Source organism: Siphateles boraxobius, unplaced genomic scaffold, assembly GCF_051911475.1.
Source record: "Siphateles boraxobius isolate OS27281-9 unplaced genomic scaffold, OSU_SipBor_1 11, whole genome shotgun sequence".
NCBI lineage: Eukaryota > Metazoa > Chordata > Actinopteri > Cypriniformes > Leuciscidae > Siphateles > Siphateles boraxobius.
In genome coordinates this window covers 9,110,867-9,133,611 of record NW_027508711.1, presented here as the reverse complement: position 1 = coordinate 9,133,611, position 22,745 = coordinate 9,110,867, and the positions used below count along the sequence as shown (strand labels likewise).

The window sequence follows — 22,745 nt, the reverse complement described above, 5'->3', positions numbered from 1 at the left end:
TTACAATCTTTATTTATAAGCTTTGAGTGTTTTATGGGACTCTTTTTGCTGTGATCAGAGTAGTCTGGACACTGCACGAACGATAGCCCCGAGCAGTTCTCCTTTATCATCACGGGAGGATCGCTCGGAGGCGGCGAACTCACGAGATTCAGTGTCCTCTGCCCGAGCCGAAGAAGCGCCGAGGCACGCTTCGGTAGTCAGGCAAAAGGACATCGCGATCTGGAGAGAGAGCGAGCGAAAGGGACGCACCCGTCTCTCATTCCTCAGCCAGATCGACACGCAAGCCCCACAATCGTGTTGTGGGTGCTACCCCTTTGAAATAAGCAAAACGAACGCAAAGCGCTTTAACTGTGAACATTCCACTGTGCTCGCAATCACCATGTTCAAACGCAAGGGCAGCATGCTCTTTCCCCAAAGAAACAAAGCAGTAAGGGTTCTGACATAGGACAAGAACATAGAGGGACACAGCGCTTACTCTGTTGCTGACTTATTTCTCTTTTTGACTTTCTTAAAACTCTTTTGAGATCGTTCAGAGATGAGAAATATAAAAGTCTGCACACTGCCAGTTGTAAAAACTAAATAACTCCTAACAAAGATTTGTAGTAGGCAGAGAGAAAATAGATGCTTGCACACCAAACACAGAGAAAGGTCTCTGAAGACAAAAGTGCTCTCGATCCACCTGTGGCTCATCTAATTATAGCCTTGCATCGCGGGTGCAGGCCGATGACGTCACTGACCGAGGCTATATTACCTCCATGTCGATTCCATCGACGTGTTTACACACTATATTCACAGCAGGTCACATTTAAAGACATTCCCAATGCGCTAAGCAGCGGAGCATCGATTGTAGCTTTTGAAAGGGAACAAGAAAGTTCCCTTTCGAAGTGGAACTCTACACTGCATCATGGAGTTGACGCTATGGAAATGCTGAGGCGACTGTGATCGTGGGGGTTGCAGATGGAGCTAGCAGATGAACTTGAGATGGGTTTAACCCTATCTCAGGCATCACCAGCTTGCTCTTCAGGCTGATGGGGCTTTGCACACCATGGTGGTGTTGCAAGCCTACCAAGCCGACTTTAAGTAATACTTTGTGTGAATTATTAGATATTTTTGAAGTAGAAATCAGTTTTGATATTTCAAAACAGTTAATTACAATAACTAGCTGAAATAACTATTTCTTGAGACTTAACTTGGACCTCAAACACTTTTTGACTTGACTTGGACTTGGACCTCAAAGACTTGAGACTTGACTTGGACCCAAAGACTTGGGACTTGACTTGGACCCAAAGACTTGGGACTTGACTTGGCCTTTAGGGACTTGTGCAAATTTCTGCTCCCTTATTGTCTCCAGATAGCTTGCGCTATGCAGATTATATGGACATGCTCTCTGATGCATTGGGTGTCCTTCCCGGGGCAGAAAGGACTATGTGGTTATGAGGTGTATTAGGCAAACTGCACATCACTTTATAATTTGTCGTCTTGCTAGTTCTAAGAGTATGAAGTGGTATAGATACACCTCCCTAGTGGCACATAAGTAGAGGATCTAGAGGAAGAGATTGAGTATTTCACGCTGTCATGTCCCACTTTCCATATGGCGCTCTTTAGTGAACTGGGTGCAGAGGCAGTTTCAGTACCCTTCATATTTCATATGGGCAGAAGGTGTAAAAGGTGGGCAATTACACTGCTCGTATCCCGAGCCTCTCTCTGTCTGTTATTTCAGTTTTGGCAGTTTTAATATGGCAGCAAAATCCTCCCTTAATAACAGTAAGGTTTTAATAAATGTGGATGATGGGTAAATAATGCAACCTGCGTCCCACATCATCATTGGTCACCCTTCCCCCTCCGACACTTGGAGTGCAGAGGTGTTAGCGATGTGCTCCCTCTGTGATCACATTTCAATGGGGGTAGACAGTACAGGAAGATTGGGCAATACCTCTTTAGCATCCCACTTCCTCTGCTGTCGTCTTCGGTGGCATGGGGCTGAGAAGCATACATTTGTTTCTTGTCGTTTTACATTCATTTTGGAGTAACAGGTTGGCACTTCCCTTTGGGAAGGGCCAGCTATCTAGCCCCCTCCTAGATTGGAGGCTGCATCAGTCTGTTCCCATGTATGGATGGGCAGTACAGGAAAGAGAATTAACTTTTCTGCCTCTGTGTTTCACTCCTTCAGTTGTTGCCTCTTCAGTCTATACCTGGAGGTGATAAGTGCGGACATTGTGGGTAACTATGTTAGCATGTTTCCTTACAGTTCGAGAGGAGTATTGGGACAGAGAATAAAAGTGGACTCTGTCGCAGCTAGCAGCCCGCTCTCTGTCATTCACTAGAACTGTAGGAATGGGCAACCATCAGCCGACAAGAGCTACTCGGTTAAGATTGGTATGAGAGTGCAATGGCGCTACACTCTCTCAGTGGCCCCGGGAAGTAATAGTCAAATTACTTTAAGTCAATTAGTTCTTTAGGAGGACTGTTATCAGGTAGAGCGCTTCCCTAGAATTTCGGAGGCAAAGTTTTTCTGTCCTCAGAAGAGGTTGGGCAGTCACGCCACCTGTGATGATTGGTGATAGAGAGCAAGGGGGTGGAGCTGGATGTGGCACTCCATCCCTATGCACTTTTGCTAGATCTCCCCGAAGAACATTGCCATGTTTCATAGGTACAGCAGGCAGTTGAGAGAATGGTGTTCTTTCCTGAGGCCTCTCCTGGTCGTCAGGACAGGATGCTTAATCATTTGCTCCCTTGGTGGAGGTTGTCCCTCTGGAACTAGTATGACCCTCCTCTTTGGTTGGCAGATGCAGCGAGGCTGTGATCTACCTAGTCAGTTCTACCCCTGGGTCAAATAAATTACCTAATATGGGTGGTATTGAGCTGCAGACATTGCCTCAGACTGGTAGTTCTTGGTCACTAGGTGCGCTCTATGGCAGTCTTTGGTTACAGCTTAGTTCGCTGGTGACTTCACAGCACTGTGAGCTGGCATTTGAGCAGTATGGCGTAATGGTTATTTTATTTCATAGTGTCAACTCCATGATACAGTGTAGAGTTCCACTTCAAAAGGAAACGTCTCAGTTTACGATTGTAACCATGGTTCCCTGAGAAGGGGAACGGGACACTGCAGAGTGTTGCCATACTTTCATACTTTTGCCTGTGCGTTTTCCTTTAGACAAATAAAGCTGTTCTTGAAGTGATAAAGTGATGTTCTTTCTAGGCACCCCAATATACTCTGTCATTATCTAACCGCGGTAGCTAATCGAGATTGGAGTGTAACACATTCTTCAGATTCCAGCTAATGAGGAGCGTTTCCATAGTGTCAACTCCATGACGCAGTGTCTTGTTCCCCTTCTCAGGCGACCATGCTAACAGTCGTAACCTGAGCAGATACTAACCGATCAAATTCTTGTTGGTGTCAGTCAAACTGTAAGAGCTCATTTTAAACTCTCCCGGGTCAAAATGTAGGCGTTTTATATAACTAATGGTAATTAAAGTTTTATCATGCTGATGCTCATGTATTGCTTTATTTATCCTGCCAGTGTAGCTTGTAGGTCCTTTTCCATGTTTACCTACTTGTTAGAGTTCTTGTTAGGTATTTCCACATTCCCTAAAGAATTAGAAAGACTGTGAAGTACAAGGCAGTTGCAATTTACTAAGTCTCATAATATATTTAGTTGCAAATGCATGCAAGTGTAAATGTACTGTCCTGGAGAATCATTAAAACTTTTCAGATGCAAGTAACATTCATCGTCCTTTCATAAAGATGACAGACAACATTTTATCTATCTTATAAACTTGGAATGCAACAGATTTTAATAGTGAGTTTATGAACATACCTTTGTTTTTAAGGCTCAATCATTATTATTATTCATTAACAGAATGTAACGGCAAATCACAGAGTTCATGATGTCATTGTGACAGAGGATGGTCCACAGACGCTGGTGGGACGATTTATGTATGGCCCTCTTGACATGGTGACCCTAACGGGAGAGAAGGTATTGTTGATGTCGTAACAACAAGCATCATGACCAATGCTACAAAACCTAAGAGGTCTGGAGAAAACTATCTGTTAAGCCACTTTTCCGACATTGGGCAAAACCGTTCTCTTTGTTTAATTGTTACATTTCATGCCAATCAGGCCAAATGGCCACTGTGGGGCTGATAACGATCTTTGGATTATAATAAAAACGCGTCAGTCATTGCCTTGTTAACGCAAGAGTTGCAGATAATATTAGATGTAAATCACGACCGTGTTATGGAGACTGATTAGATATTTCTTTTAATTTTATTATAAATGTATGTCGCTCAAATAGCGTGCTTAGCCAGCTACAGAGAAAATGGTAGCCAGCTAACAGACAAGTGACCAATCCTGAGTGGCAAAGTCACTACATGCATTCTATCAACCATAGTGAGAATTTCGGGCCAAGAATGGTTTGTAATCGAGCCATGCCGTACCAGGCTCAAGTGGAAATACAACTGGAATCGTTCTTAGAACCGTACGGCCCAATAGTGGAAAAGCGGCTTTAAATTCCCATGCTAATGGATAGGTGGGACAAAAAAGCATTTCATACAAAACAGTTTATTGAAACTTAAAATTATGATCTTGCATGTATGTTTATGAGTTCCTGTCTGATTCGCAGGTGGATGTGTTTTTAAAGACCCAGCCTGCCTCTGGCCGTTGGGTGCTGTTTGACACTGTGGTGACCAGCAGCAACGGACGTGTCTCCTACACCATCCCTGATGATAAAAAACTGGGGGTGGGTGTTTATCCCATCAAAATGGTGGTCAAGTAAGTATTCATATTCTCATCACAAAACTGTGAATCATTCTTAATATCTATCTATAGACCATGGAATGGAGAATGGAGGAATTTACCTGAGCTGGTTGCGTTTCTTTATTTTTCTTTACAGAGGTGATCAGACAAGCGCTGAGGCATTCCTCACAGTGTTGCCACGGGGAATGGAGTGTGTGGTGTTTAGTATTGATGGCTCCTTTGCTGCCAGTGTCTCCCTAATGGGTAGTGATCCCAAAGTTCGCCCTGGAGCTGTGGATGTGGTCAGGTAAACGTGTGACTAATGACAAATACTTAGATCTTAGATACATTAAGTGTTAATGTGCTGCCACATTTACCGCTGTTTGGTTAATTTTTTTGTGTGCGAAATGTAGTAATTATAAGAATCCACAGGGTAGGAAATTCTGCATGAGTGCGAAAGGTTTCTGCACACAGATTTTGGAATGGGTTTTGAAATTTAGTCACACAAATTCACTGTGTTGACCGCCAGAAAGCTGACTGTGAGTTTTGATTCACACATAGCTATTGATAATAGAAGATGGACCCCTTTTCCTCCACAAAACATTTCGCTAATGTAACCACACCTTTATATTGCTGTTAATAAATGTAATTCAGTAAAATTGTATCGTTTCCCAGTGCTAAACTATTAGAGGCACAAATTTCATGATTTTGGGTCCCACTTTATATTAAGTGTCTTTAACTACTGTGTGTGAGAACATTTAAATTAATAATTTGATACAATGCACTTATTGTTTACATACATGTTTTTACATTGTACTTAAATATTTTTTTTAATATCTGCGAGTAATTACAGCTGTAATTAATTTCTGTAATTACAACTACAACTGTATACTCTTCCCTCACACCTTATCCCAGCATTAAACATGCCCATACCACCAAACCTGTCACTAACCTTACCCGTGTCCCACCTCAATAGCAGCAAAAGTGTTTTGCTATACAATATGAGCACAATAAGTACATTGTACTTTTTGATATAAGTACATAGTACTTAGGAACACCTAATGTAAAATGTGACCGTTTCTGTTTTAAACGCATCTATGTATATTTCACTGTCTTCATCAAAAAAAAAAAAATTTTGGCCTTTCCCTGTCAAATGTTGCCTAAGTTTCGTTTCATTTTCTGTCAGTTTGTTTAGTCACCTGTTTTCCTGTGTTCCTTTGTTCTCCTTTTTTCCGCCACTATCTGTTGTCATGGACACTCATTCACGATCACACCTGTTAGTTTTTGAGTTATTCATTATTGTGTATTTAAGTTCCTCATTTTCTTTCTTTCATTGTCGAGTATTGTTTGTGCTATGCACACGCTTGCTTGCGTTTCACCTCTTGGATTACTAAAATATATTTAAATTAGAAATAGCATAATGGGAAGACAAGTAAATAATCTCATTGCATGCAAACAAATAATCCACTAGTAATCTTGAATTTGAAAATGCGTATTGCCGCGATGTGTATGTTTACATATTTTTTCATTTTTTTTTTCATTTTATTGTTTATTTTTACAGGGACAATGCACAATTAATAGTAATTGCACCAGAATTAGCTAATAGCTAGTTTACATCTGCTGTCCCTAGGGGTGACAGACATTCATTTTATAAATGTCTATTTACATCTGAATATTGGAAGATGCTGAATATTTAATAAATATTAGCAAAAATAGCTTTCAGTTTTCTATTTAAATATGTCATCAATGTAAAAATGAAAATGATGTCCACAGTAAATCCAGTGACATTTACGTGGGGACTTTTTTTTTTGGTTCTGAACTTTGTGTATACACTTAAGTTTTGTTAGGAATACATGTAATGCAGATGTAAACAGATTTGTGAATCAGATTTCAAAACGTAGGTATTACGAATAGTCCCCTGAGGCAGTTTATTGAAACCAAAATGTGATCCAAATACAAAAGTACCAAAGACTTGACTTGACTATGACCATAACAAACATAACTTGAACATAAACCTGGACTAGACATGGACTCACTAAGCAGTGGTTACATGAACAAAGCTAGAGAAAGGAACAATGAAACATGAGTGATATGTATACACAAAGACTAATGAGCAATACGAAACAATCAAGACAATAAACCAATCACAAAACAGAAGAGAGAAACACATGACCTGAACAACCAATCAGAACATTACACATGAGACTAGGGAAGCACATGGCATGATCACATGAGGGCAAGGAATCACATGACAAACCAGAACTATGACTGTGACTAAACTTCAAAAGACATTTAACACAAATATGAACCAAACCCAAAACCAATGTGCCATTAGGGTTCAAATAAACAGAACTTTCAGAATCTGAAATTGAATTGGATTCATTTGGATTGACGGAAATTAGTGCATGTTAACATACCTACTTTTTTACACAAATTGTAGTGTTAACTGCATTTGTCAAGTTCAACTGTTTGATGTCTGTGTTTTGATAATTCTCTAGACATTGGCAGGATCTTGGGTATCTGATCATCTACATTACTGGCCGTCCTGACATGCAGAAGCAGAGGGTGGTGTCCTGGCTCTCTCAACACAACTTCCCTCAGGGCATGGTCTTCTTCTCAGAAGGACTCGTCCATGACCCCTTGCGTCAGAAAACCATTTTTCTAAAGAGTCTGGTGAAAGAGGTCTGCCTCTGCATACCAGCCGAACATTTACATTATACATTACAATATGCTACTTTAGGAGATGGTTGTGTAGGTTTTGAATGTTTGTTTTTCAACTTTATAGATGTTTAAAGAGTAGCAAATTGGCGAGTAATGATTAGCCTAATTTTATAACATTTCAGTCATGACAACTCTCAGGTGCTATGGTTGCTGCTGCAGGTCATTCTGCTAAATGCTCAGAACATATAATTAATTATAATATAATTAATGGAAACATGCTGATGCTGCTGGTAGAGAGAGGGAGAGGGAGAACATGAATTTGCATAGCGCACAGAGTTGGTGTATGCGTGGTTATAAATGGAAGTAGTAATGTATACGTGAAATCGATTGGCAGTAATCAATTACCTTTAATCTCATAAACCTTTAGTTAATTCCTCTCTCTTTAAAATCGAATATTTTGTCATGTCTCAGTTATCAACTTTCAGATTGCACGGTTATTAAATTACACCTGGAAGAGTGCAGAAAAGGAAGTAACTATAAAAACAAAAATATTTTTAAAAATATATATTTGTGTTTTCACATAGTGTCACATTAATATCAGTGCGGCGTATGGCTCTATGAAGGACATGTCCGTATACAGCACATTGGGACTTTCACCTAATCAGATATATATTGTGGGCAGGCCATCCAAGAAACATCAGCACCAGTGCCAGGTAAAGCTCATTCGTTTTAGTCTACCAGGTTAAGATATTTTCCTCTTACCTAATTACTTAATTTACCTAATTACCTAATTCCTCTTACCTAATTACCTCTTACTTCATTTCTGTTATGTTAATTAACAGTACTGAATCCCTTTAAGCACAATTTCCCCTCCCTTTGTCTCTTTCTCATTTGTCATAGTTTTTGAGTGAAGGCTACGCAGCTCACCTCTCCACTCTTGAGTTTGAGCACGGCTCACGCTCAAAAAAGAACCGCATGGTGCTTCGGCAGGGATCTTTTGGCCTTTCCTCCAAAACGGACTTCCTGTCTCCATCCCCAGACTTCCTGTCCTGCAAGCGCACTCCGCTGCTGCGTCGAGCCATGTCTGTTCAGCAGCCGTCTCCACCCTCATCATCTGTCTCAACCCCCAAACCTGAGCGTGCTCAGAGCCAGCCTGAATCTCATAAAGACGGACCAGAGATTCGCATCCAGACCGATGATCAAGAGGAAGAGGAGGAAGAAGAAGAGGGGAGAATACAGGATGTTGTACTATAAAGGAATTCCATGAGTTGTGGGAAAAGGGTATGTTGAGAAAACCGTATCCCATCTAATACAGTAAGCGCTCATTAAAAACATTGTACTTCATAACTATCAGTGATGAGCAGTAATGGACTACATGTAATTTGGATTACATTATTACAAAAATCAAGAACTTATCATATTACATTACATTATGAAATCTGGATGATATGTATTACATATTGATTACATTAGCCATAAGGCAACAACAAGTGTTGTTAATGTACTAGTTAAGCATAATGCTAGTTAAGTGATGGTCATGTGCTAATTAAGTTTGATACTAGGTAATTAAGTGATATTAATGTTCTAATCAAGTACTAACTACTACTGGTAGAAGTTAACATCTTACTAGTTAACAAAAATGTCGTCAAGTTGTGAAGTAGTAGTTACTAGTTAACTAGTGATTAATTTGGCAGATAACTAGTTTGGAATATTAAACAATGACAATTTTAGCACATGCACACACTAGTAATTAGTAACTATGTTACTAGTTAACTATTTAGGAATATTTTGTATTCTTGTCAAAATAGCACAGGGTGATTCTTGCATGTGACAAAATTAATAAGAGTACCTTGTCAGTTATCTAATTACTGGTCTAACTAGTTTACTAATGTTTAATTAAATTAGTATTTATTTGTCTACAATGCTTTTAAAATTAGTGATTAGATTTTTATTACATTACAAAATCTGGATGAATATGGATTCACATTATTACATACTAATTGTGTAAGCCATTAGGCAACAAGTGATAATTATGTACTAATTAAGTATAAAACTAGTTAGGTTATATTAATGTTCTAAATTAAAGTAAAATACTAGTTAACTAGTATTGCAATTAATACTAGTACTAGTTAACTTCCCTTTCTAGTTAACTACATTTTTATTATATTGTGAACTAGTAGTTACAAATGAACTTGTTACCAGTTAAAGGAGAACTCCGGCGCAAAATGAACCTGGGATGTAATAACACTTTGGTACAGAGTCGACTGTTCTCTGGGATTTGTTTTCATGATAATCGAGTGTAAAGAGTTTTATCTCTAAAAACTGTTTAGCTTATAACGCTAGTATGTGGCATATAATAAGTAAAAAGAGATTGCTAGTTAATACCACTTACAAGGCTCAAAATAGCCCCACACTAACACGGCAGCTTAATGAGGGTCTCTACCATAGACTGTAAAAAAAGATGGATGACGTACCTTCGCTCTCTTCCATTGGTGAGAAGTGAAGCCGCCATTGTCCCGATATGGCGCTGACATCTTGGGACTTGAGTCTGCGCAGTTGCGATTTCGGGACCAGACATGCGCAGTAGTGAGCAGGAAGTAAAGCCGCGAAATCAACGTCCCACCCTCACTCTCGCTGAATCAATCGTAAGCACGCGCCTTTGCTGCAGAACAAACCATTATGTCGGTGTGAAATAATTAATTATAGAAATTTAGATATTAAATTTAAAGCTCCAATCTCCTCAGTCCTCCAAAGATCCCGAAAAAAAGTCTGTTGTTGCTTCAGTGACTACTTTGCTCAGAGAACCTGTCAATCACAGCTGTCAATCATGTACGCCACAGCGCTGTTTTTATAGCATCAAATAACTAACTAAAAACAAACTTATTTTAAAAACAAACACTTGAAATTACATCAGCGTGATGAAAACTACAGTAAATTCACTTTTCAGGGCTTGTGCGGCAGGCTTGGTCTCTACATACACACCGAAGCACTGAGAACTTTGTAAGTGTACAGACAGTTTAATAATAATATACTTTATAAAGACAGTACCATCGCGTATACAGGCAGGAGCCATCTTTGGGAAACAGCCTTGACCAGTCAAACCACTAACGCCGTACTAAGTGAGCTGAACTGTGAGATTCCAAGTTCAGCTCGTAACACGGCGTTCGTGGTTCGACTGGTCGGGACTGTTTTCCAAAGATGGCTCCGCGATGGTACTGTCTTTATAAAGTATATTATTATTAAACTGTCTGTACACTTATAAAGTTCTCAGTGCTTCGGTTTGTATGTAGAGACCCTCATTAAGCTACCGTGTTAGTGTGGGGCTATTTTGAGCCTTGTTAGTGGTATTAACTAGCGATCTCTTTTTACTTATTATATGCCACATATACTAGCGTTATAAACTAAACAGTTTTTAGATAAAACTCTTTACACTCGATTATCATGAAAACAAATCCCAGAGAACAGTCGACTCTGTACCAATGTGTTATTACACCCCAGGTTCATTTTGCGCCAGAATTCTGCTTTAAATTGACATATGACACTAAAACACACTAGTAACAAAGTTCCTAGTTAATTGCTTGGGAACATTTTTACTTTCCATGTGATGCAAAAATAAATAGTAACTTTTTAGTTAACTAGTTACTAGTTTACTAATGTTTAATTAAAGTGTTATTGCACTAGTGCATAACTAGTGATTAGATAGTAAATAAAGAATCAAATCAAAATGTATTTATAAAGCACCTTAAAAAATACAGAATGTACCAAAGTGCTATACAATTTCAAAGGGATAAGATAAAATATAGAGAAAGAAAGGGATAAAAAAAGTCACAAAAGAGAGAGAAAAATAAAAGGAGAAACAATAAGGGTCCCACTTTATATTAAGTGGCTTTAAGTATTTTGTACTTACAGTGAAAAATATGTACAATGTACTTATTGTGTTCATGTTGTATTGTAAACAATTTTTGCTGCTATTGAGGTGTGATACGGGTAAGGTTAGGGTCAGGTGTGGTGGTATGGGTCGGTTTAAGGGTGGGGTAAGGGAAGGGTCAACAGTGTAATTACAAATGTAATTACATACATTAATTACAGCTGTAATTACATGCAGATATTTTTTTAATATAAGTACAATGTAAAAACATGTATGTACACATTAAGTCCACTGTATCAAATTATTAGTTTCAATGTAAGTACATAGTACTTAAGCCACTTAATATAAAGTGGGACCAAAATGAGAATAAATGCATCTAATCCAAACCTAATGGTCCTTACAAAGTAGCAAAGGCCTCAAACAAATACGTCTTAAGACTAAGGTCTAAACATGTTTACAGAGGAAGATGATATGTGGTGATGGTAAACCATTCCATAAAAACTGTCAAAATAGTTCATTCTTGAATTTGATGCCAAAGGAATAAGAGTTAGATTCAAATTAATCCAAAACTACGGAAGGACGGCCATACGTTTTCTCCCCCCTGTCTAATTTTGCCATGATCACAACATAAAAGCTGCTTTCTCGAGAAAAGAAATTCTTGCTGCATCATCAAAATACTGCTGCATCATGGATGAGAGACTTCACTTCTACTTTGATCAGAGACTCAATGAGGCTGAAATAGCTCTGTCTGTCAGCGATAGAGCACTTTCAAATCAGTGTGAGACTTTATCACCATAGACATCAACTTTATCACCATAGACACTATAGAGACTGACTATGTGGTCAATTCCGTTTCCATTAACCTCGAGGGTTCAGGATAATATGCACAGTTGTAGAATAATATTTGACACTTGATAATTAAATGGTTGGTTCTCATGAATAAAATGAAGATCAAATGCAAAATATATGATTGTTTTACTGAGCCCAGTTCTACTTGATTAACTTGTGATCAGTATCACGTTATATAACATAGTCAGTAGTTAACTGCCACTAGTTAACATTACTTTAAAATGTAGTTAACTAGTAACAGAGGTTACCTAGACCTAGTAGTAGTTGTTGCACTAGTTAACTATTAGTGTACCATGGGACTCAAGGCGCCTTTGATTTTATTTTCCTGTAAACCACTAGATGGCATGGCACAAAAACCTGCCGTAGCAATTTCCAAACCCAGACAGCAACATATCTGTCGGCTCAGATACGGCCCACATCTGGTACGTGTGGAATCCGACACTATGTTGCTGTCTATGAAACATTCGCTTTTCAAGATGCACATGGAAATTTGACTGATCCTTGATGCGATCGCAGGCAGCAGCGTAAAGTTGATTATGCGCTAATTATATCTAATATTTGATGTTTTTAAAAATGTTTTAGATAATTGCTAAAAGTATTGAATATATTTTGAAACAGATGACTTCTTAATGATTTTCAGTTTTGTTCAAGCTAATTAAAACAATTTTTTTTCAATTACTGAAGAATATGTAAAAGTTTGGTATTTGGGGTAAAATGCACCCCTGCTGTCGGGGCAAAAGGCACAATAATTAACATGATAATAAACAGTTGGTTGACTTTTCCATTTGCTGACATGACATGGTTAGATTTAGATTTTAAATATCATATTTTACGTTGGTGTCCATGGATTAGAGATAATCACCATATTTATAATGAAACCATCATTAAAAAAAAGATATAAATCATATCATATAGTAAACTATTATTTATTGTTACTACTGTAAATCTATATTAAATTATTATGGGATCTCCTTCAATCCTTTCAGAATCTTTTACTTTTTTAAAACATTTTGTTTCTGTATTTTTAAATGAACATATTTTAATTTTAAACCATGGTGTGGGGTAAAAGGCCCACCTTGCCACCTCAAACATTTATAAGATTTTTTTTCATAAAAAAATTTGTTGCTCAATCAATGTTCAATATTTTTTTTTTCTTCAATCATACACTATGGGAGTATAATGAAAAGAGCATTTCTTAAGGTTTGCCTTTAGCCCCGTTGAAACCTACTTTTATTTCACGTCATTAGTACATTTATATGACCTGTGGTTGCATAATAGTTACCTCAGTACATTTCAGAAGTGCTCTAGCCATCATTATTTCTGCTCTGACATCAGCTGTGCGCAACTCATTGCTAATGCCCTACATGGTTTAGCAGAGACGGCATGCTGACATATTCATTGGAGGTGTTTCTCAGCTGTTGTCATGGAGACACCTGTTTTGTGATTTATTTGAAAGTGCTCCAATACAGAGCTCCATTCATTTCACAAACCTGCAGAGATTCACTGATATTTGATGCACTGACAAACACTCTGTTGTGCAGTTATGGGAGCAGAATGTCATTTGGAAACAGGCCCTTTTTTGTATTGGATCGCTTAGTGCCAGAGCAGCCCATTGGCTCACAGAAGACCACTGGCTTTCCATCTGGGATGCTGTGACGCACTCGAGTTGCTCTGGATTGCCCAGGTCTCTGCACTCTGTCATCATGTGTCTGTAAACGACAGCCCAGCGGCCCAGGGAATGGCTGTCTTATCGCCAGCTGCGATTTGGTGAATCTGTCTTGAACTTTTAGGGAGGAGCTTAATTGGCTTCTAGAAAGAGTGATGGACACTGTGAGACGATGTTCCCTTTGGCTGATGTTTGAGTTGTGTTTCTCTTTCACAGTCTATTGGAGCAAGTAATTGTGGTAGAACTGCTCTAAACCAGGGGTGCTTATAGATGTGCAAATATTTTCTGAATGGCCCTGAAAAACACAAGGGTAAAAAAAACAAATGATATTTGACTGTTTATTATGGGCCATTAATAGACAATTTACAATACAAAACTGTTCAAGTTTTGTGCCAATATTAATCTATTACTGCTCCAAATAGGATTGCTAAGATATGCTTTGAAAATGAATATATTTTTAAAATGATTATTTAAAAAAGAAAAATCAAATGCAAATAGTTAATAATGGTCTATGCCATGATTTTTTTAAATGCAAAAATCGTCTCGGTTACGTATGTAACCCTCGTTCCCTGAGTAGGGAACGGAGACGTTACGTCGGATGACGACGAATGGGGTTTCGCTTAGAAAGCCTATCAACTTCGAGTATTACAAAACGAGCCAATGGCAAAGAAATGCTGTGGGTCTGCGGAATTTGCATAGCGTGACTCCGCCCCACCTCGTGGGTATAAAAGGAGGAAGCCAGCAACATGCAGATATGTTTCTTCGCTGAGGAGCCAAGACTGAGCTCAGGCGATCCCCGCGGTACAGCGGAAAGTGGCAGGCAGACATAAGGTCTCCGTTCCCTACTCAGGGAACGAGGGTTACATACGTAAGCGAGACGTTCCCTTTCGTTGTCACTCCGAGTTACGTCGGATGACGACGAATGGGGTTACCAGTCTAATTACGCCACCGTCTCGGCTGTCTTCCAGTGCCGTGCGTAAATCTGAGATCCTTGTCGTGAGATTGGCACGGACGAAGGACTGCTATCTAGCACAAGAATACCAAGGTACACTGGGGAGCATATCCCATAGTTTAGAGGAAATATGCAAAATATTGCCAGCCCAACGGGGGGGACTTAGAGAATACACATATGACCCGAAGGATGCATATGGAGAACACTGGGGTGTCCAGCCGCAGGTGGAATATTTCAACCCCAGGGGTGGCAAGGTGGCTTGCCAAGGGAAAGACACATGCTCAGAGAGGCTTACAGTGGAAATACACATGTGGGGGTCGCTCGGAGGAGGGCCCATGCACACGGGAGGCACCTAGCCGAGTGCTGGAGGAACTCAGGGCTTTCGGAGAAGCTCAGCTGAGGAGAATATCGCACGTATCCAGTCCGTGGAGTGGAATGGCGAGCAAGCGAAGACACCTGAGCGGATCCAGTACTAGCTGGTTGAAGCGAGTACATGAGAGGACACTGGCTCCACTCTGAGATTGTAGAATCTGGCGAATGGAGTGGACTGCCCACTCCGAGTGGAGTGGGCAGTCACACCAAGGGGGCACGGTCGACCTTGTTGCTGGTATGCCAAGGCAATGGCGTCATCATAACAGACAAAGAGCTGGTCTGAAACACTGCGTCCTGTCTACATAGGCGCGGAGAGCGCGTACTGGACAGAGCAGTGCCAGGGCTGGGTCTGCCTCCTCCAGGGGCAGCGCTTGCAGGTTCACCACCTGGTCCCGGAAGGGAGTGGTAGGAACCTTGGGCACATATCCGAGCCGGGGTCTCAGGATCACATGAGAGTAAGCCGGCCCGAATGCCAGGCACGCTTCGTCAACGGAGAATGCGTGCAGGTCCCCTACCCTCTTGATGGAGGCCAATGCAACCAGGAGCGCAGCCTTCATAGACAGGAACTTAAGCTCCACTGATTGCAAAGGCTCAAAGGAAGCACTCTGCAGGGCAGTTAGAACCACTGAGAGTTCCCAAGGGGGAACGAGAGGAGGGCGAGGAGGATTCAGTCTCCTTGCTCCTCTCAGGAACCTGACGATCAGGTCGTGCTTCCCAACAGACTTACCTTCGACCGGGTCATGGTGTGCGGCAATAGGGGCAACATAGACTTTCAGGGTGGAGGGAGACAGCCTTCGCTCCAACCCATCTTGAAGGAAGGAAAGCACGACACTAATCGAACATCTCCGGGGGTCTTCTCGGTGAGACCTTGACCTCGTCCTCCCTGACCTTGCGCAGGGTCTGCGCAGACCCAGACGGCAGAGTCTTCGCAAGAAGGCTCACTGGGGGAAACGCATATTTGCTGCCCCGCGGCCAGCTGTGCGCCAGTACATCCTTGCCGAGCGGATCTATCTGTGCGTCCCCGAACTGGTCCCAAATCAGCTGAACCGACTGGGGATGGAGTCGCCAATCTCCCGGGAGGGGCTGAAGCCGTGAGAGCTCGTCGGCTGCACAGTTCAGGGCTCCGGGGATATAAATGGCATGAAGTGACCTCAGATGCTTCTGACTCCATATGAGGAGGTGGCGGGCGATTTGCGACATACGGCGGGAGCGTAGACCACCTTGATGGTTGATGTACGCTTGATATACGCTACAGTGGCGGTATTGTCTGAGTGGACTAGTACGTGTTGGTTCTTGAGCACGGCCCGGAAGCGGGGCAAAGCAAGACGTACGGCCAGCAACTCGAGGCAATTGACATGCCAGAGGCGTCGGGGTCCTGTCCAGGAGCCAGCGGCAGCACGTCCATTGCACATGGCACCCCAGCCCGTGGAGGAGGCATCTGTCGTTACAACAACATGCCGCAAAGCTTGTTCCAGGCGAACTCCGGCCCGTAGAAAACTGAGGTTGACCACGGGGTGAAGGTCTGACGGCAGGTCGGAGTAACTGTTACTCGGAGGGTGCCGTGTTGCCATGCCCACCTTGGCACTCGGTCGCGAAGCCAAAGCTGAAGCGGTCTCATATGAAGCAATCCGAGCGGCGTTGCCACGGCTGCAGAAGCAATATGCCCCAGGACCCTCTGAAAAAGTTTCAGTGGAACTGCACTCTTGCCCTCGAACTGTCTCAGGCAAGTCAGCAGTGACTGCGCGCGCTCGCTCGTAAGCTGCGCGGACATGGCGACCGAGTTGATATCCATACCGAGAAAAGAGATCCTCTGCACGGGGCAACGTTTGCTCTTTTCCCAGTTGGCCCGAAGGCCCAGACGAGCTAGGTGCTGGAGCACTAGGTCCCTGTGTTCGCACACCTGGTCTCGAGAGTGAGCTAGGATCAGCCAGTCGTCGATATAGTTCAGAATGCGAACCCCGGGTTCCCCGAAGGGGGACAAGGGCTGCCTCGACGACCTTTGTGAAGACGCGAGGAGACAGGGCTAGCCCGAAAGGGAGAACCGCGTACTGGTATGCCTGCCCCTCGAAAGCAAACCGTAGGAACGGTCTGTGTCGAGGGAGAATGGAGACATGGAAGTAGGCGTCCTTCAGGTCGATTGCTGCAAGCCAATCCTGGGGCCGCACACATTCGAAAATGCGTTTTGCAGTGAGTATCTTGAACGGCAGCCTGTGAAGGGAACGGTTCAGCACGCGCAGGTCCAGGATTGGCCTTAACCCACCGGTTTTCTTTGGGACAATGAAGAACGGGCTGTAGAAGCCGGTCCTCATCTCGGCCGGAGGGACGGTCTCGATCGCACCCTTCGCCAGCACGGTAGCGTTCTCTGCTCTCATGATAGGGGCGTTGCCACCGACCAAAGTGGAGCGGACTCCCCTGAAGCGGAGAGGAGACCGCGCGAACTGAATCGCGTAGCTGAGCCTGATCGTCCGCGCGACCCAGCAGGACAGAAGGGGAAGCTCTAGCCAGGCTCCCAAGAACTGTACCAGGGGGGTCATACGAACCACAGACTTCCCACCGGTGGTGCAGCAGGGCGGAATGACTGGCCCAGACGTGGACGGCATAGCGGCCCGGTGTGGGGGCACAGTCATTAACCGCGCCCTGACAGAGGAGACCAGGGAAGGATGAACGTTCCACGGGGGTCTGCCAGGGGGCTGGCGACAGAGGCGGATGAGAGCGGCACGGTCCGGGGACGGCGCGCACTGTCAACCGGCTCTGGAACAGAGGGGGACGAGGGGTGTACGGCTCGGGGGCAGCGCACCCTGTCGTCCGACAACTCTGTGTGCTCAGGGATGGAAATGTCACTTCTTTCTTTAACCACATTAGGGTGCTGCCCACCCGTGGGTGAGCAGCAGGGAGTGGAGAACAAAATATTCTCCCCCGGCCCTCCACCAGGGGAAGGAGTGGTCCTGCTACCATCTCCTGTGAAGTAACTTTCAACATCCCTGAGCAGCCCGTCTCAGGAGCGCAGCTTGGCCCGGCGTTTAGCGGGGGACGGGGCTGGAGAGGGCTGGGGCGCCTTCTTACGCCTTCCTCCGCGACCGGGTGGAGGCTGCTGCTTGGGCCGGGTGGGAGGGGCGGGAGCCTCAGTCTGTTTCTGGGCGGTGGAGAACTGTTGGGCGAAATCCTCCACCGCACCGCCGAATAGGGCGGCCTGGGACATGGGGGTGTCAAGCAGGTCGGGAATGCTCATCAAAGAGCCCTGGGTCCGTCCTACCCTTGTGCATGTCCCTTAGCATCTGGGCCTGTTAGACCTGCAGAGTGGCCATGGCATGCAAAGAGGCAACCGCCTGTCCCGCCGCTCTGAAGGACTTCGCCACTAGGGTAGACGAGAACCTACAGGCTTTGGATGGGTGCTTAGGCTCGCCGCGAGGAGAAGCACTCTGAGGACACAACTGCATCGCAACAGAGCGCTCAACCGGGAGGAGCCCAGTGTACCCACGGGCAGCTGCCCCATCGAGGGGAGGAAAGGCGGATGAAACCAGCGAGCGGTCGCGGGAAGACATGGGAGTTTTCCAGGTCTTCGAGATTTCATCATGCACGTCCGGGAAGAAAGGTATTGGGGCAGGCTGAGGACGGGAAGCCGCAGCTGCACCCAAAAAACGATCGTCCAGCCGCGAGCGTTCAGGACAGGGTGGAGGGGTCCACTCTAAACCAATGCTCGCGGCCCCCCGGGAAAGCATGGCCGTCATCTCTGGATCAGACTGAGCCACAGCCGTATTCACACCCCAAGGTGGCAGCTGTGACGAGTTGTCACTTCCAGATGAATCCGACCCGCCTTGTGATGCTGCGATTGACATCACGTCTTCCTCTGGAGCGCCAAAGGAAACCCGCGGGACCTCGAACGACGGTCCCGCGGGAATCCCCTGAACGCTCCCGGGTTGCAACACTGGTGAAGGTGCTGTGGGGCACGGACAAATAGTCGGCACTTTGTTCCACACAGTCACCCTCAGATCACCCTGGCCACCAGCCGAAGTAGAGCCTCTCGAGGAGGCGCTAGATCGGGGTGTGGATGAGGGGACTCTCACTCTTGCAAGGTCTCGATCTAAGTGTTGCGATGGTCATGTTCCCTCAGAGAGAACATGACTCATCCACGAGCGCTGCTCTAGCGTGATTAATGCCCAAACACACCAGACAGCGCTCGTGCCCATCAGAGTCAGACACAAGCCGACCGCAACCAGAAGTGCACGGGCGAGGCATCTTTAAAAAGACGTGCCGCGTGCAAGCTCTTTTTGTGAGAGAAACTCAGTGCTGAAGCGCCCGCAGAGAACACACTCGCCGGCAAACCACGCTCAGATAGGCAGGAAGTGTGCACTCGCCGGGAGATCGCCGTCACACCAACACTGGAGAGTTGCTCATCTCGTAAGAAGCTGACAATCAGAGATAGCTTAGGGAGTGAAGAATTACACTTGGCTCTGAAGCAAAAAACATATCTGCATGTTGCTGGCTTCCTCCTTTTATACCCACGAGGTGGGGCGGAGTTACGCTATGCAAATTCCGCAGACCCATGGCATTTCTTTGCCATTGGCTCATTTTGTAATACTCGAAGTTGATAGGCTTTCTAAGCGAAACCCCATTCGTCGTCATCCGACGTAACTTGGAGTGACAACGAAAGGGAACATACTTTTTTCTTACCCATTTTATTTATGTATGACCGACAAATATGCATTACATTATGTTTATTAGTTATGTTAAAATTGTGTAAGGCAACTGGATGGGAATTTTATATGCAATTCAAATACATAAATCTTATTTAGGCCTACATATTTTATTTACTCTTTGTTTTGTATTATAAATTATTTACACTTGTTGGTAGAAATACATTATAACAGGGGTTTTCAAACTTTTTAATATGGACCCCTAAAACAATTATTATTTTCCAAATATATTTATTTTGAAATGATTTACTTGCATATGTTATATTTAGTCATTTTGAACCTATTATTATTATTTTATTTTTATTATTCTGTTTTTATTTTATATTGAACTTTTCCACAATGCCTCTGTCTCTGAGGATGCAAGATTTAGTTTCTTTAGAAATAGCATTAGCAGATTCCATAGATATAAATAAATTGTATGCTTATATCTGGTTATACAGAAAAAGAGAAAATTGACTTACGAGACTGAAATGCCTAAAATGCTTCTAATGTTTATACTGAATTCGATTTATTTTTAAAGTTCCCATATGGAGCTCATGGAGTCAAGCTGAGAGACATACAAAATTATAAAAATAATAATTTGGCTCTAAAAGCTTATTGGATGAGCTGCATTCAAAGCCATTGTAATGCATCTGATTTTGAATTGTATATTAATGCACCAAATTTCTAGCGTGTGTTATACAGTGATTCTTTTGCGGTTAAGAGGGTAAAACAGCTCGGGCATTGACTTCAGCTGTTAAGGCTGGAAGACCATCTTGAACAAGCAAATTTCTCCAACCTCTTACTAATCTCATGTTTCTTTCTCCATCCTCAGTACACGCAGACGAATTTAATCATCAAACACTTCAAGATGTCATCTCAAACCAGAAGAACCGTTCAACTCGATAGATTGGCTCCTTGGTAGGCAAGAACAGTGAACAGTAAGCTGCAACGATTTGCAAATTATCTCCAAAACAAACAGTCCCACGGGAGAGAGATAAGACACATTTAAAACGTTTGCTGTTAGAAAGAGCCCTAGAACAGATGTGAAGATTGGACACTGAACGCTTTAACCCCATGTTACTCTTACAGCAGAATGAAGGAAAGAGGAACATGGAGGTGTCATAAATGAGACAGAAGTATGACAGAGAGTAGCTATAGAAAGTAGTGTCAAGGTAATCTTTTATTGAGTTTTGTGCTTTGCCAGGAGACTCGTTTCATGTGTGGTGAATATTTTCCTGCAGACTCCTGTAATGGTCTTTGTGAAGGTAACCATGGACATGAGCACCTGAGCCGCATCTATTTATAGCAGTCCTGCAACCTGAGGCATTGTGTTCTTTATGACTCTTTTGTGACCCACACGTCTCCTACATCACCTGGCAGGCGATTCTCAGAAGACCCTGTTTTCTTGTGTTTTAATCAGCCGTAAAGTAAAAGGAGCTTAGAAGAGAAACGGACGTCTCCAGGAGCATTCCAACTGCCATGTTTCATTAATAGTTTTTTTTTGGACTCCTGTCTGCATGTTTTGCTTAACCCAGATTCTTTTTCTCAAAATGTTGATTTATACTGATGCGTTATGTAAAGACTATAGTTCTAGTGTTCATCTAGGGTGAAGTATCTGCTAATAGATTATGTGCTGACAGAGTTTTTAAATGTCCTGCTGTGGTTTGACGTCTGTGACATTTTCGGAGAGAATCTGTTCTGTGAATTTGGCTGTACTGCACAAAACTGTATATAATTGTAATTCATAAACAGTGTTATTGGAAGTTATAAAACTATCTGGTGAAATGTGCTAACAACTAATTTCACTCTTCTGAGTTTATTAGAAAAGTAATTTTCTAATGGGGGGTGTGATCCAAAAATCTTAATTTTGCAAACGACACATTTCTGTGCGCTTTATTAAACAGAAATTTGCTGTTGGTTTATTAGCCTAAAACAACATGCTCGCCAGATTATCTATCTAAATAGCCCTATGTTGTTAGAAATTACTGTTTACCAGGTTTTAGGTTTTTGGTCATTTCCTTGATTTAATTGTTTTTATTATTATTTTTAATTAAAACTAACATCATTAAGTATGATATTTTTTTTACTTTGAGCAATTCTGGAGCTATAATTGACTCTTCTTAGGAGCATATAAAACAAAACAGCTCCTTGGAAAAAATGAAATGTAATATTGTAGTAGTTATAAACAAAGGTTTATTTTAGTTCAGATTAGTTTGAGGGCAGCAATTGTATTCATAATGTCAAAATAAAACCGACGTAATGTTACTTGAAGGCATTATAGCCTACTATTCCTGCCAAACTTCCATGGTTGCAGTTAGTGTTACTACAGTAAATCCATGGTGAATGTTGCTGATCTTTGGACACTGGATAGTTAATTCATGGCACAATGTTTCTTCCTGGTTTCCACGTCAGTGCTGTTTGATCCGTTAATAACGGAGAAATGTGAATGTTTATCACTAGATCTCGCAGGAGTCGCAGCGATGTTATTACTTCCATGGCAAATTCAAATGCTTCCTTTACTGGATCTCTTATTAGCGCTGTGTTGTAACAGTGTCGCTTGATCAAGATTGGCTTGCGCTGCTTTGGTCCAAACTGATAAACGGTCCGTCAACCACACAATAATGAGCAGTTTCGTTCCACTTGCATTACGTTTGCCATTTGATGTTGGGCAATGTTGTGGTGGCTCAGGCGGATTATGAGCGCACCAAGCGCAACGCGCCTACATTTGAAATAACGAAATTTTGGTCGTCAGGAAAAATGGCCTAATGAAAAATGGCCTCCCCGGTTCTACACAATTCACGTAAATGACCCAATTGACCAAGAAAACGGCGATTGTCGCCGAAAAGCGACAAGTTTGCAGGTATGAAACAGTTGGGAAAGAAATCGGATGTGTGGCATTAGGATCAGTGCATTAGGTCTTAAAGTGGCAGCAGCCTAATACAGTAAACCAGTATATATATATATAT

General features: G+C 42.7%; 1 protein-coding gene across 2 annotated transcripts in view; it reads left to right on the top strand.

The window, feature by feature from the left end:
* plrdgb (PITP-less RdgB-like protein) overlaps nt 1–22,042 on the top strand; it is a 156,631-nt gene extending 134,589 nt beyond the window's left edge. For both annotated transcript variants that reach the window (XM_077195253.1, XM_077195245.1), the window contains exons 14-20: nt 3,861–3,977; nt 4,623–4,771; nt 4,893–5,042; nt 7,234–7,417; nt 7,981–8,109; nt 8,297–8,677; nt 20,612–22,042. In XM_077195253.1, the coding sequence (XP_077051368.1) occupies nt 3,861–3,977; nt 4,623–4,771; nt 4,893–5,042; nt 7,234–7,417; nt 7,981–8,109; nt 8,297–8,650 (1,083 nt within the window). In that variant the 3' untranslated portion in view covers nt 8,651–8,677; nt 20,612–22,042. The remainder of the gene's footprint in view (nt 1–3,860; nt 3,978–4,622; nt 4,772–4,892; nt 5,043–7,233; nt 7,418–7,980; nt 8,110–8,296; nt 8,678–20,611) is intronic.
* The last annotated feature ends 703 nt before the right edge of the window (nt 22,043–22,745 follow it).